At 38.3% G+C, this 16,119-nt stretch overlaps 1 protein-coding gene across 7 annotated transcripts; it reads right to left on the reverse strand.

Moving 5' to 3' along the window:
- Window positions 1–109: 109 nt before the first annotated feature.
- On the reverse strand, window positions 110–15,549 carry C9orf72 (C9orf72-SMCR8 complex subunit). 7 transcript variants are annotated; one of them, XM_042787963.1, is made up of 11 exons: window positions 15,416–15,549; window positions 13,661–14,145; window positions 10,453–10,512; window positions 9,452–9,547; window positions 8,729–8,793; window positions 6,590–6,662; window positions 2,805–2,921; window positions 1,856–2,091; window positions 1,290–1,347; window positions 645–754; window positions 432–562 (listed from the first exon to the last, which is right to left on the reverse strand). In XM_042787963.1, exons 2-11 carry the CDS (start codon window positions 14,102–14,104, stop codon window positions 538–540), a joined length of 1,284 nt encoding a protein of 427 aa, XP_042643897.1. In that variant the 5' UTR covers window positions 14,105–14,145; window positions 15,416–15,549; the 3' UTR covers window positions 432–537. The 7 variants fall into 7 exon arrangements, with proteins under 7 accessions (XP_042643898.1, XP_042643897.1, XP_032865903.2 ...); XM_033010012.2 differs by lacking the exon at window positions 15,416–15,549 and adding an exon at window positions 15,254–15,403; XM_033010011.2 differs by lacking the exon at window positions 15,416–15,549 and adding an exon at window positions 15,176–15,403.
- Window positions 15,550–16,119: the final 570 nt, after the last annotated feature.

Here is a 16,119-nt window from a genome sequence, read left to right on the forward strand (position 1 = left end):
AGAGAAAAACTGACACACACCTGAAGGAAGTCTCTGGGGAAAAAAAATTAAAATGCTTCCCTTCATTGTACACTAAAACATGTTCAAATTTATCTCATAAACCCGTATGTCAAAGGAACTTCTGGTAACATTTATTTCTACTGTTCAAAAGAAGCATACAGAAGAGATGGATTGATTAAAATCATGCTTGTCTAGCTAAGCTGATATTCCCTCTAACAAGACTCCCTCCTGCTTCGGACAGACTTAGTGTTACTGTGCTCTTAATGCTTTATCCCCAGTCAAGTCAATGATTGTCACAAGTGTGGTGGTCATACTGACAAATTTCTTTTCGTGCCATGCAAGACTGCAATATTACACATTAGCAGTGGAGAACTTTAAAATGTCATCAGCATGTCACGTTCTTGTACACTAGTGTAGAACGACTTCCCAAAGATAAAGGAATGTAGACCTGGTTTAATCTTCTCAGCCAAAGCCATTATAATGTTAAGATCGCCCTCTGCTGTTAAGTCAAGATCTACTTTTAAACTACGAAGAGACTTAAAAGGTTTTTTTTCCTTTTTGCCTGCAAGAAAATAAAAAAGGGTGCTGTAAGAAAGAATAGGGGAAGTTTCTCAAAGCCTGCTTTCTATTATTTGTTCACTTACGTGTCATCCTCTATGTATTTTATTAAAGTTAAGGCTTTTCTGTGAAGGACTAGCAGAAACTGTGCAAGGAAAGTACTCCTTAGAGACAAGCCAGGCTTCAGATGAAAGATCTGTTGAAAATTATAGTAGAAAATTAAGTAGATATTGAAATTCAAGAATCACTTTAAGAATGTGGAATATAAAGAAACATTGCATATACATGTAGCATATCCTTAATTATAAACAAAGCAGGCACATTAACAGTGGATTTGTAAATATACTCAACATTCCTTCTTAGTTTTCTAGCTGCTCAGGTGCAATAAATTAAGCTGGTTTACAATTCTGTTTAGGTCAAGTATTCCTTTCCTTTTTAAAATGATCTGAAATTAATCCCAGTCAAGTAGCTTTCCCAACACTGTAATTGTAGACACTGTTGCCCAGCAATAGAAAATGTGCATTGTTTTTCATACATAAGAAGGAGTTTCTGTATTATATTAATACTACAAATAACACAAGTATTTTTCTCTCTACTTATGCAGAGAAGAATCATAGCACTAGTATGAAACAGGGCTATCAAGCTAACAAATTATCTATTCGTGTTATCTGTTACTAGGGCTCAAAGTACTAAACTTTAGCTCTTTTTCTTTCTGAAAAAGCAACAATTACCTGATCCAGGAAGGCTTTTACTAACGTATCTCGATGCACGATATCTTGAAAGACATTTCTATAGAAAAGAAAGCAAACAAAAATTTGAGGTAGTACCATGAAGGGACACTAACTGTCCAGCAATTGCACAGCAATAGCCCTACTGTTTACAATCTGGCAGAAATTAACAGTGAGTTTAGAATCTTAGTGAATTATAATCTTGCTATTATTAGAGTTAATACAGAATTTTAAAGAAAAACTTTCAGATGGAATGAACTAAACCCAAGAAAGCCATTGGGTCCTGTCAAGTACACTTAGCTCTATTATACCCCTAATTAAAACAGGCAACAAAATTAACATAACATGGTCAAAAGTATAATTGAAAATGAATTTCAGTAATATTTAATGCAACAAAACTACTGACGGAACTAGTAAGTTCCTCTAGAACAAATGCGACTACCAGAGCTGGAGGAACTTCTTAAAAGCAAGAAAAACTCATGTGCTTTATCAGAAAGTACACTCTGTACTACTTTAGTCTCTCGTCCCAAATCAAGTCACTTTGAGAGATGTGAGAGAAGAGTACATACAAATCGGGTGTGAAACTCTCATCTGTGTGGATAATATGATCTTGAGACATTTCTTCATCTGAATTAGCTCTCCAAAATGCTGTCAGCTCAGATCTCATATATCGTCGTTGGTTATAGATGTGCTCATGACAAGGGGGCATCTGCTTCACTGTATTGACATCTACATCTATATGTGTAGTAGGATATGGGGCATACATTACTTGACGGAAGGGCAACACAAAGCTTCCTGTTGCATCCTGTTTCAGTGAAAAAAATTATTCTTCTAGTTACTTTTTTTTTTTTTAAAAAAGCTATATTGGAACAAAACAATATTAAAGCATCATGCCTGAATTTTAAATCCCATTTGTTTAGACATATTTTGTTTGAGAGAACTGGTGGCTGTAGCCCAGTAAAAAGTCCTTTATACTGGATGATTCCCTTAATGTAACAACAAAACCAGGCACTCAGGTAACCTGTCAGTTACAGTATTGCATCATCTGGCTCATGAGCCCATTAACATTACACTCTTATAATTATCCAGTAAGTCTAGACTGCTTGCTAGAGCAGGAAGCATTATTTTTCTATTCATCTTCAACCATTGCTGCAGTCCTTTTAAAATACTTGGAAACAGTAGGACTAATGGACTGTTCTTTTTTGGTTTTGGTACAACATAAAAACTTAATGTCTTTTGGGATTCTAGCCCCAACTAGGCAAAAGAGCATTACTACAGTATCTCAAAGTATAGGAACAACTTTGGACAATATTCAAGTAATAAATGTGCTAGAGAAAAAACTGGCTTGGAATTTCAACATGCAAATAGTTGTAAGTAAAGCTGTAGTGCCACAAAGTAATTAAGGGGAGATGATATATTTCTTTGAAGATGAACGTGTGTATGTGTGTGCATAAGATATATACATAGACTGAAGACTGTTCTTCAGCTACAGAAAAATAGAACTTTAAGTGTACTTACTTTGAGTAAGCCTTGGACAAAAAGTCCTGACTCGTATTTGAAAGATGACTCATTTCTACAGAGTCTGGAACACTTCCGCTCTGATGGTGTAAGAAACAGACACAATGTTCTCACAATCTGCATTAAAAAGAACAGTTTTGAAAAACACGAATGGGTAAGGAATGAACTGCTCTTCAAATGTAATTTCTGACTAGAATGTATTAGGCATTTCAAATGATGAACAAAAAAGTTCGGCATGATTATTAGAAAAGCCAAAACTTTACCAGGGTCACAGAATAGTGACATGCTTAAATTATTAAGCTGTAAACCGTATCACTCGAACTTGTCAAATCCAACAGTTTTTGGAAAAGTTTGGTTTTGATCCAACTATGAAGAACAAATCACACATGCCTTCTGCTTCCCCTTCCTATTACATAAACATGAGTTACTGTGATTACTTTCCTAGCCTTTTAAGCCTCTTATTTTATTAATTCCATATTGAAACAGCAGCTATTGTCTCCAATCAGGCACAGCCAATTTCCTAGATAAGTATCCATGCTTATTTCCTCAGTAATTTCCTCAAACTCTCCATTAAAAGCAACAAAGGTACTTCATTATCAGTTTTCTAACTCCTGTGCTGCAACAGCTACAAAGTAATAATCTCCAAATACAAACATGTATTCCATTTTGCTAACCTTTCAGTCTTAACCTGTGGTGTCCCACCTGTATCTGTAAGGTGTTTGAGAAGGCTCTATCATTGCACAATGTGTTTATGCAGTACCTAAAACAATGACAACATAGTTTCTGACTAGTGTTTTTCGTCACTTTAGCAATATGCAATACATGGATTTTACCTTAAGGAAAGCTAAAGTATGACATAAAGCAAGCAATTACTTCAGAACAGTAGCACCATGACACAAAGAGCACACTGCTGATAAGAGCCTGGGTAGAATTTATGAGATTTACACTGGATGTATCTAGAGACTCACATTCTTTCAGACTGGTTTTTTTCCCTAGTGTCTAGCTTATCAATACATTATTTTACATCCTCAACATTTAGACCTTAAAGCCTTTTAATTAATTATTTTATGAAGCACAAACATTAAAATTTTTATAATCACTGAAGCTCTTAACACTTCTTCTATTATGCTAACTTAACCATGTGCAAATTTCACATCCTTGAAACAACACACACTAACTATGGTTAGCTGAGTTCAGCTAAGAACTGAGAATTTTCTTTTTTCTGCTTCCCCTCTTGCTTATGATTATTTTTGAGTACCAGCATTTACTGTTCATTTGATCAGAGGTGCTTTACCATCTCTGCCAATACACATGAAACAATGCATACCCCACCCCAATTTTTACAAAGCATCATGAACTGCTTATTTCAAACACAGGTTTACTAGAGGTGCCTTGAGCTTTTTAAAAAGACGACTATTATATTTCACTTCAACAAGGAGCCATACATATTATAAAATACATAATATGTATAGTCTACAATTAATATGTAGTAATATTCAGCAGGACCACTGTCCTTAGTTTTTATTTCACACTGAAGCAATACACACAGATACATTCATATATATACCAAAAAAGGCATTAACTTTGAAAATAAAAATGAGTTTTTCCTCAAAGGAAGGTTTCAGTCTTACAAAATAAACTAGAGCTCGTTAATTAGTACATCACAATTAAAAACATAATCAGACAGAAGAGCCCAAAAACATTCCCTATCAGAAAACAAAGTTATCTGAATATACTGCTTCTACACATGTACCATTGTAGGACCTTTGTCATGGTCTTAGGACATGGCACTGTTGTTATTGCGTGACCCCAGTGTAAATTGAAAACTTATAATGCTTATATAACCACGCAGAGCCTCACAGCAGTATTGGTATAGTCATTAAGTGCCATGGCATCTAATACCTGAAGGCTCCAGGATTGCACACTTATATTAAACCCTTCTTTTAATTTCCAGTTGCAGGGATATTCTGAATCAAAGAGGTTTATTAAAAGGACCCAGTCATGAATGTAGAGAGGCAATTAATTTAGTGAAATTTTCTCACGAAGAAAACGTTTTCTTCATGATTTGTCTCTGAATATCCTAACTGAAAACTAACTTCAGTGTTTTTATTAGAAGTGATGGAGTAACACCCTAATTACATGCAAGACAAATGTAAATCTCTCTGAACAAAATGCTGATACACTGATTATGCTAAAAATAAATATGCTTTAAGAAATACTTCAATGGACAGTAAACACAAACATATTTCTTCCAGGAATTGCTTTCAATTTATCTGGAACTACCATTTTGGTTTAATCCAAAAGCCATATACAAAAAAAGTACTTGGAGAATTCTGAATAAGGGAAAGATCCTAATTTGATTTTTCCTTCATGTACTGAGTAAGCTTAAAATAAGCATGAGACACTCTCCATTTACACAAGAATTGTAGATGAAAAGCAGTACGAGTGATAGTTTTATATTGGTTCAAATAAAAAATTTCATAACAAGCTCACAAGAGAGTTAAAAGAAATAACAGCATGGGAAAAAAGTCTACCACAAAATGTTATTATTTTCTTGTTCTGAAATGACAGCTTCCAAGGGTGATCTTTTTTCCTCCAAAATAGACCATAATGATGTACATTACATATTCTTCCCTGTCAAGAGGTTCAGTTAATGCTGCTTATTGTTTCTTGACCTGAAAGCTCCTAAACAGCACCCCTACTAATGTGCTCCATTAAGTATAACACACTGAGTGCTTTGTTGTTACAGGACTCAGTTTTAGGGGTTTATAACTGTACTTGGCCTCTTTCTGGTTCTTGTGGAAAGCTGAGTCAAATCTAACTTAAGACCTACCAGTTAAACTGTACACTTATTTACTAATTAAGTTTTAAACAGACTGAAGATGAAATCAACACAAACACAGCTACAAAGAAAAAAATGCTGCAATTCCTGGAATGGTTTAAGGTCCTAGTAAGCCTGCTTGTTTCAACATGTGTGTGTGACTACTTATTCAACAGCTTTGATGTTCCATGAAACACAAGCAGTTCATGATGCAGAAGCACATTTATTCCCCAGTGTAAGAGAAATTATGCAGATATGAATTTCTTAAGGCTATACAGATAATACCCACTGATATAGCTGAGCTATAGCCAGTTCAGAAAACTTCAATTTGTATATTTTAGCTAACAAACCTACTTTAAAAAGCTCAGACTCATTTACTACTTGTTTATCACAGAATGGTTTGGGTTGGAAGGGACCTTAAAGATCATCTAGTTACACCCCCCTGCCATGGGCTGGGACACCTTCCACTAGCCCAGGTTGCTCCAAGCCCTGTCCAACCTGGCCTTGAACCCTTCCAGGGAGGGGGCAGCCACAGCTTCTCTGGGCAACCTGTGCCAGGGTCTCACCGCCCTCACAGGGAAGAATTTATTTACATCTAATCTCAGTCCACTGTCTGAGTCTAAAACGGTTGCCTCTTGTCCTATCACTACATGTCCTTGTAAAAAGTCCCCCTCCAGCCTTCTTATAGGCTCCCTTTAGGGGGGCCTATAGTACCAATGAAATGATGCAGTATCAATTAAATGAAATATATTGGGTTTCTTATAGTTGCCAGAATACAACCGATAAGGCAATTTTCAGGCAGTATATCAGCTGCTTGACCAATGAGCTGAAGAAGGATACTCAGACAACGGTATTCTCTTCTTCTTCAACCTCAAGCACGTTTATAGATAAACCTTGTTCCAAATAACACACTAACACTCCTAAAAACCCACATTTAAGGTTGGTTTATTAGAAAGTGCATTACCTTATTAACTTTTTCTGCGCTGCTTCCTACAACTACAGAACACCCACAGGTCTGTAGGTGTGAACTAATTGCACTGCAAATAAAAATAAACATAGGTTAATATGTTTAATCAGACTTTTCAAGCAAAACAATTATCAACTTCACAAGAAGAATGAAGTGCTCCTAATACAATACCTAAAGGACTTCACACAGCTGCGTGTTGGTTACTGCTGAAATCCAAAAGTTCAACAGTATCTACATTTTCATTTTGATGAATAAAAAGACTGCCACTCAAAACCTCCAAACACCAGTTACAGAGAAAACAGAAACTGTCTACTGCTACTATCTAATTGTACTACAGAATCTGTATAAAATAATTTCTCTAAAGTAATAGAAGACATTAAAAATGAAGGATCTGAAAGCATCTTGGCAGAAGATCTATTCTATGGTTGTCCTCCTTTTCTGAAACTGTGGATCAGAAGACAGTTTGGGAGACTTAGCAGGTAAACTGTTCTACTGGTGACTAACTTCATGAGCAAAAGTACGTTACAAACTCGAGTCCCTCAGAATACAGACGGGCATGCTGGAAGTTGAGTGATCTTTTCTTCTGAGTTGTCACAAATGTGATTTAATTTTTATTTTAAGTTTGGATGCTGCAGTAAATGTACCTGGACAAATGTTCACAAGTCTTAACTTGTCATTAAGAAACTTCTGTTGAGGTTTCTTATCCTTATCTCACTTTCTCCCTGTGCCTTCTCAAACCAACACTTGGTCCAAAGCTTCAAGAAGTCTAGATCCTCTAGAAAGTATAAATACTATTATTAAAAAAATTTCTCCAGTGTCTGTGAATATACAAAAGTACATTTATACTATCTTACTGAAGGATGCATTGTATGTGATTAACTGGTTCTAACAAACACCTTTAATTGATAAGGACTGTAACACACTCAGCCTTTGAAATCTACAGGTGGACTTTCTACTGTTTATCTTATCAGGTATATTCTAAGAGTTTAAGAATTTAAGGTCATCTGAATTCTTACAAATTCTTCCTTTGGGGCAGAAATAGCTGTTCAGAATCATTTAGTAGTTACTAAGAAAGCATGATTGCTGTTTTTAGAGGTTGGTATTGTTGATGTGGCATTTTATTTAGTTTAATCCAATTTTTATTCAGCAACATGTAAAAAGCCATACAACACTATAGTTAAGACTTGAAATCTGAACCTAGATGAGCTAATAAACTTTGCAGATAAGCTAAAAAGCAGACATGTGGACCCTTCACATGAATGTCCAAGTTATTCTTTTCAGGAAAAAATTTCCAAGGGGAAGTAGCAAGAGGAGGTAGCTGACACCCTACAGTCTACTATGTGAACCATCATTGTAGGATCAAGGGCTTTAGTTGTCTACAATAAGCTGTTCCGTGATATTCACTTCATTATTTCCCAAATTCTCCATGGAACTAAATACTACATCATTGTGAAGAATTAGTTACATTAACTATGAATTTCTATATTACTGGAAGCATATGTGACACTGTATAAATAAATGGCACTAAGCACTACATAAATGAATGTAGTTACACTGGAGACTTACTGAAAGGTAACAGAACATCAGTTAAAAATCTATGAAATATGCCTTCCCACAGGAAAAGACCAAGCTGCTCTCAAGTGTGACTGCTTTCACTTACACATTAAAAATGGGAAGTAGGAGAAGGAGCGGGGAGAAGATAAATACACAACTTAAGTGCTCTATATGCCATACCATTAATGACTCCTATTCATAGTTTATGCATTAAACGCAACCCCAGGTTTTTTGGTCTTACATAAAAACATAAAAATGTAAGGCTTTGCCTTATAGCCTCATAAAATTGAACTTAAGTATAAAGAAAATTATATTTTATAGGAACTCTATCAAGTAAATGACTTTGTGACAACACACTCTATAGAGATATGGCTATTAGCCTAGAGCCATTCTTCTAAGAAACCAGCAACTTCTACAACATTTTATAGACAAAAATCTCAAAAAGCCAAATAAATGTCATCCTCCCCACTCCTATAAAGAAAACGAATCTAATAAATGCTCACATGCACATACAGATATATATATATAACACATAAGTTTAAATCATTTTACTACAGCATAAATCAAAACTGAAATTCATACTTGAGAAGAAAGCCTTCGTGGCAACTATCCCCAATGTCATCATCATTTAGCACTGTGTCACTTATCTGAAATGTAAGTAAATATAAACAAAGATTAGACAAGGATCTGCAACACCTTCCAATTAACTGATTTTTGGTTTTAATGATAGGTGGGAACAGTTTGGGAACTATTTAAGCTAAATTGTAAGACTGCCCAAAAGCACAACCTTAAAAAGACCTCCTTCTGACTTCAGCCAAGCAATTCTGAAAATGAAGTCACTTGATTATTAAACCTTCTTCACCAGTCACAAGTCAGATTCATCCCAGTGTTTTTTTCTGTAACCTTGTCCAGAATACTTTAAATTAGTGCATGTGAGACCACTTCTATTTATTCTATGAGAACATGAACCCATGCTGAAACAGGTATCAACATTAAAACCATTTACCTTCCCATTCATTTTGTTTTGCATCAAATATTCTTTCTACTCCACTCTTAAAATGGTATCATCCTATGTAGTCAATTTTGCGGAGTGCTGACCATAAAAACCACTGCTAGTACTGTTACATTTACTGAAATAAAACAGTTATGTTAAACCATTCCCTACACCATACAGAACTTGGTGCAAAACAATTGAAGTGTACAAGAATTTATGACAACTGTGGGATTTTGTTTGCCAAAGAGGGTATCAAACCAGACTGCCAAAGACACTTTTTTATATAGAATGCAAAGAACACAAGGACTTACATCTATTTCTTCTGGAACACTGTGTGATTTCATAGATGAAAGGAGTTCCATTACAGGAATGACTTCTCCTGTCAGCATTGGAATGATGCTCTGGCCCTGTGCAATAAATAAAATGCTTGAAGAAAAAAAGCACGTTGTGCAGTATTAAAAGTTACTACTAACATGAACTTGCAGTATTACATGCAAAACATCTTTAACTTCCTACTGTTTGGAAGTGTGGTATGAGCAGAAATTGACACAGACTTCTAGGGCTTTGATCATCAATCATTATGAACTGGAAACATACATTTTGCTACTCGACATGGTGTCTAAAATTTATTTCCAGGGTCCTGTGCTAATTTTCACAATCATTTGATTGGCCTGGAGAAAAAGTATTTGGAGTGAGATAATCTGATCATACCATATTATGTGCAATTACTGGTAAGCATTTTAAGTCAGTCTGATGTTTTAACAATGATAGGAAACCAAAACAAGGCATATTAGTTATTAACATACAAAATTACTTATCTGTTTTATCTATCACAAGAAACTGAAGCCACAATTTCATATTTACAGTTTCAGACATCAAATTCTTTTCACAGTCTTATCCATTAGGTCTTGAACCACATTCCACATGAGATTCTGTACGTCTCTGTAACTCGAAAAGGTAATGACCTAGTGAACAACCACCCTTGACAGGAGGCGAGCATCAATCTATGGAAGCTACTACCTTTACAGAGCTTCAAGTTCAAGTAAATGACTTCCCTTTTCTGAAAGGTAATATTCTTCATAGATTTCCACTTTACCCATAAAGTGATGAATATATTTTCCTTCAACTTGTTCACAGCTTCCATCGTCCTATCTTCAGAAACTTTGCCTCCTGTGCATGGCAGGTCATCAGCCAGTCCAAAGTATCTTCCTGGATCCCAAAAATAAGAAGCAGCACCAACTTCTACAGTCACCAGATGCAGTCAAATAGTTTTGTGATGGTGTGCCATACGCATCAACCAGATGGCCCTTACCTGATCCTCCATTCTCTCCGAGCCTTCCAAGACAATCTTCTGGAAATGTTCTTGCCTCTCCTGAGCAAGAGAAGCAGTTAAATATAAACGCTCTGGTATTTGTTTATACAGGTATGCACACAACAGTCAAATGGTACAGTTTCTTCCCTGTGGAGTCATGCTTCTTAGATTCAAATTTTCATGTTCAAGTCTTTTTTTCTTTTACAGAGTTGGCAATAGGAGGAAGTGATGTCATTTTAAATAGGTCAATGCTCCCACTTTGCCCCCCACCAAACCTCTCACATGCTTGGGCAGGAGTAGCAGGAAAGGGAGGGTGTGATGACAATGACAAAACGTTATTTTTCTTCTTTATAGATCAAGAAAGTGCCAAATTATCAGATTATGGTGCAGAAATCCACTTTATGTATGGATTTTTGTTTTCAGATGGATAAGGTTTGATGGTTCCTGATGCAGCAAGAAAAAAAATGAGATCTCCAGAATGAGAAAAAATTATTTGTTTGGGGAAGGCAGGAAAAACAGGACTTTTTTTTTTTTCCCCCCCACATCTTAAGACACTGACAAGTCTTCAAAACATTGTTTTATAACCAAGTACAGGAGACATGAAACCTCAAAATACACAAAACACGATGTACAAGAAACTGGACAAAGTTCTCAAAACAGACTCACCAGCAGCTGAGCAGCAAACTGAACTCAAAATGCAACTTACAATGGAATCAAGTTATTATACACAAAGAGAATTCATCATTAATCACTGGAGCAATCAATACCAGAAGCAAAAATGGAAGACAATACGAGAACTAATTATATTTCTTGATAGATGCTGACAGGTTATTCCATTTTTATTGGTTACTCATTCGTTTCCTGTGGCTGAACTACTCCAAGTTCATCAACTTCAAGTGGGAAAACAAATTACATAATATTTCTTGAGCAGGTGAATAGGGAACAAGCTACAGTAACTTGCCCTAAAACAGTAATAAAACTTGTTTAACCATCTAAAAGGAGCATCTGTGAAAAACAATACTGGAACGAGGCAGATTCCTTCAGGGCACCTCCATCCTTGAGTTCAGTGTCAGTGAAGTAAGAGATTCTTGACAATGAAAACTCTCTGCTTTAAAGGAAGTCAGTCTTCATGAAGATAAGGCTGAATAAATGGTGTAAGCCTCTTCTTTTTAGAAATCTAACTGCTCAAAATTATGAGACAAACATCTGGAACATAAAATTGAAGTAGATAAAGGGGGTTTCTAATCCCACATAGATGACTTGCTTGGAGTTGTCTTTCTTTGCCAGTCTGATGACTGTTCCATGTTTCTCCTAGTCCTTGAGTTCAGAAGCCTTCTTCTTTTCTAAAGTCTATCTGGAAACGTTGTCCGGCTCTACACAAAACTCATAACCACAACCACTAGAAACTCCAGAACAGATACAACGTTCCTTTCAGATATAACTTCCAACGTTTTTTGTTCTATTGTAGCCATAGCTGCTGACTTGCCTCAAAACACAAACTACAAAATGAGCCTCTTAACTCAAGATTATAATTCTACAACTCATGCCTAAACTTTAATTTAAATTTTCAAAGTTGTCTCTCCTCCAGGTAAAGCTGCAGCACTGTAGATACTTGCAGTTCTAACCAAGTTTACTACATTATAGAGTTGCTGAACAGAGAACTTGCCTTCAGGCTATCAAGACTATTTTGTGGAGTCCCTCCCTGGTTCTGATTAAATCTGTCACCTATTTTGTACTGTGATCTTCCAAAAGAGAAAAAAAAAAAAAAAAAAAAGAGACAATAAATATCTATTTCAGACTGTATCACTGTCTCAGCTAACCCAGTTTCCTTACCTGCTTCGAGAACATCTGAAAAAGAATGAAGAACTTAATGATTAGTTTCTAAGGAAACTAGTAGGAAATATTTTTTTGTCGTTCTCAATGCCACCTGAAGTCTATTTCAGCTGTGGAGATATATTGATATGGATCCATGTCCAAAAAGAGAAAAGACGTACTATAGACAATTCTATTTGACCACTAACATTAAAAGTCAATGCAGAGGACACTAAATGACAGAGAAGCAATGTAATCAAGAACATGAGACTGCATTCACTTACATCAAAAGCACTAACATCTAGCAACTTTCAGAAGACTAGATTAGGAATGAAACATTTCTGTTTCTACTATATTGAAAACGAACCTTATGTCCTAACTTTTCTCTGAAAAATAAACCCCAGGAGTCTCAAGAGTCAATGTTACGGAAAACACTGCCAGCCATCATCTGGTAATACAGGAAAATCCAATGCAGTTTGTTCATGTAGCAAAAAAGAAACACCACCACAAAAACTAACATCAGCTTATTATTTCTGGAATCTTAATTAGCTCACATAAAAGCACTCAAAGAGGAAGTTTAAAGTAATGCTGACAAGGTCTCAGAACAGAAGAGGAACAAAAACTTTACCAGACAAACATGCATCAGAATACACATTACAGCTGACATGCAATCTACTGCTCTAAGACAACTTGTACTCCATGAAGACGACTGAGATTTTAATATTTATTATTAGAATGTTATTTAAACAAAAATATGGAACAATTTTCACCTAGTAAAGAAATATTCATAATGTACCCAAAGGTAAGCTTTGCAATTCTTCAGAGAAATATAGTGTGTTCTCCTTTTGAATTTCAAAAGTAGAAAATTTTGGACTAAAGTAGATGTATATTTGTGGTTCTCCCATTAGTTTTACACAATTTAACACCTGCCAAATTGTTCGTTGACACCCTTTTTTTGAAAAATAAAACTGTTAACAACAATGACATTAATTGCATCATTTTCCTCTTCTGGACCTCAACAGTGAAAACAATGATTTGAAGCACAGTAAATTTACAATTCTACCTAGTTCAAATACACTGATTAACAGAGTTAAAAGAAACAATGTATATCACATTCAGAGAGATGAAAAACTGTACAGGATACCTCTTTCACCGAGACAGCCTGGTACAGGTTATATAATATTACCAGCATACATCACGTGGCTAGAAACCCCTCTTGAATTTGCTGACATGTTGGTAACTTTTAATCTTCAAAATTGTACACCTGTAGAGAGGTCAGCCCCCTCTGAGTTTTCCTGTCTGGACTGCTACATAACAGGTGTCACAGAATTTTAATTCTTGCTTTTGCTCAAGACAACGTGGTACAACTGTTTTTAATAATGAACAATAAACCTACCTTATGCATCCATATTCTTCCTTTCCTTATAATATGTGTTAACCTATCCACGCACACTCTGTGTAGTGGCAGGTAGAAGCCAAGTTCACTTTGTGGAAGTATAATTGATAGTCCGTATGTGCTTCTGTCTCCATTCCAATTTCCATCAAAGATTAATGACACAATTATTACCCTCTTTTCTGCCAAGACGAAGAACTTCACATCTATTGCACCGCTTTCTGCACTCCGAAGTATTTCTCCATTCAGGGTGTGGTTAGCAAGAAAAGTTATTTCACCATCACTGAGAAGTACCTGCTCTGTCTTTGGGGCCCAGATATGCCGCACTCGGGGCCCAAGAATATTGTCCCAGTAAGCAAAAGTGGCAGCTAATAAAGGTGACTCGCCATTCAAAGAGATCTCTGTTTTAGCAACTGCAGGAGACGGTGGTGGACAAAGAGCTGACATGCCTGCTTCCTCTCTCTTTTATAAACGAAATCTTATATTACCTAAAGTTTTCATAGGAAAAAAAAAATAGAAAAGCACTCGTTATCTCACCTTCATTTGTTTCCAAATAAGACTTCAAGAGACAACCTGACTTCTACACCTGAGACTTTATTGTAGACTTCATTCAAAAAGAGAGTACATGCATCTTCTACATAACCAAGTGCTACACTTTACAACAGTTAGTCAGCCAGGCCTCAAATACCCTTTACTCATTATAAAAGTATGATAAGCCTGCACAGCATTCAACTTGTGTGAGAAAACTGACACACTACATCTTTTACTTCATGGTGACATGCAGGGCGTTGCAGTATTAGTCAAATGCTCAGCACTTTATAGAATGTACTGATGGAAAATTTTTCATATTGTGTAGACTCAAATCCTTAACATTTTCCCTAGTAGTTTCCAGCAACTTCACAGCTTCCTCATTTTGATGGTGCTGCAGAAGAAAACAGGAAGTTCCTTCTTCCCTGAAAGTTATGCTAGTCACAGGAACACATTAAATAAAAACACGAACAAATCCAACCCAGGATGGAAAACTATAAATGCTAAAGCGCACTTATCTTGACGAAATCTCACATGGCCAAAACTCAGCTTTGCTTGCCGCTCTGCCTGAAGCACCACCCGCCCCACGCCAGTATCACGGGAGCAGCAACACCCACCTCACCGACACAGCTGTAATTCGTCAGACCCCTGGAACAGTTTCGTTTCACGTATCTGATTTTCTTCAATATTTTTTTTTTATTATTTTTTCCCCAGGTGAGTGTCCCTAGTAAGGTGGCCCAGGTGCATTTCCTCACCTGGGCAGGAGGGTAACGCTCCTTTTCCCCCGGCTCATTCCCTAGGCCGACCCCTGCCAGCCGCTGACCAGCCCCGATGGCAGCGGGGGAGCCAAGGCCGTCTGAGGCTCTAAACGTGACTCCACGCTTTTCAGGGAAAACAGAGCACCAGCCACCCCTGCCTCCTTATGCTCAGGGGCTGACGAGAGGTTTCTTTCTCCCCATGGCCCTCCCAGAAAAGCCACCCGCCACCCACCGAAGCGGCTGCGCCACAGGGCGACCCTCCAGAGGCCGAGCCACCGCGCTCCCAGCCTGCCCCAGGCCCGTTTCGCACCCTCCGGATCTCGTCTGAAGTTCCGAAAAGATCCACCTCTACGGGCAGGCGAGCTCCGAGGCGAGACCGCTCTCTTTCCCTCCGCAGGCAGGAGGGGGACGACGACAACCCCCGGCGGCATGAACCTCCGCTTCCCCCCCCCCCCCACCCCGCCCGCCTCACCTGCGTACCAGCCGCCGGCCCCGCGCATGCGCCCGCCTGCCCTCACCGCGGCGGCCTCAGCAGCGCTGCCGCGCAGGCGCGGCGCGGTCCCTCGCCGGCGGGAGCGGGCGGTGCCTGCGGCCGGCGCTGCCCGCGGAGCTGGGCGGGCGGGGGGCCGAGCTGGCCGAGTGCCTGCTAGCGGCGCGGGGAGGGAGGGAGGGAGGGACGGACGGACGGACGGACGGACGGACGTCTTGGCTGGTGGCGGCGGGGAGGCGGTGTTACTGCTCGGGTGGTAGAGGGGGGAAAATGGCGGCCTGAGGCGCGGGCGGGTCAGAAGGGCTTCGGTGTTGTGGCGGCGGCGGGAAGAGCCGGGCAGAGTGATCTGAGGAAACCCTAACCCAATAGCCCCCCCCTTTTCAGCGGATGCTCACATTAACCCGATAGTCCCCCCGCCTTCTTGGGATGCTCACCAGATGGCCTCTAACCATCAAAGCATGGTAACTCCTTTGCAATGGAATGAGAAAGAGCAAGATGGGCCGTTGATGGTCCTCATCAAAGGACTGTAACGCCCTTGTGATTGAATGGAAGGAAGGCAGGATGGGCCATCTCTGGTACCTCTTGTCCTTGAGATAAGAGGGGAACTGAAACCACTGAGCCATAAAGACAAAGGAGCTTCAAATTAGCCCAGGCTTGAGTTTGCGCCGAAGCCAACTAGCGAACAT

Source organism: Tyto alba, unplaced genomic scaffold (assembly GCF_018691265.1).
Source record: "Tyto alba isolate M040663 unplaced genomic scaffold, T.alba_DEE_v4.0 Super-Scaffold_13, whole genome shotgun sequence".
Classification (NCBI taxonomy): domain Eukaryota; kingdom Metazoa; phylum Chordata; class Aves; order Strigiformes; family Tytonidae; genus Tyto; species Tyto alba.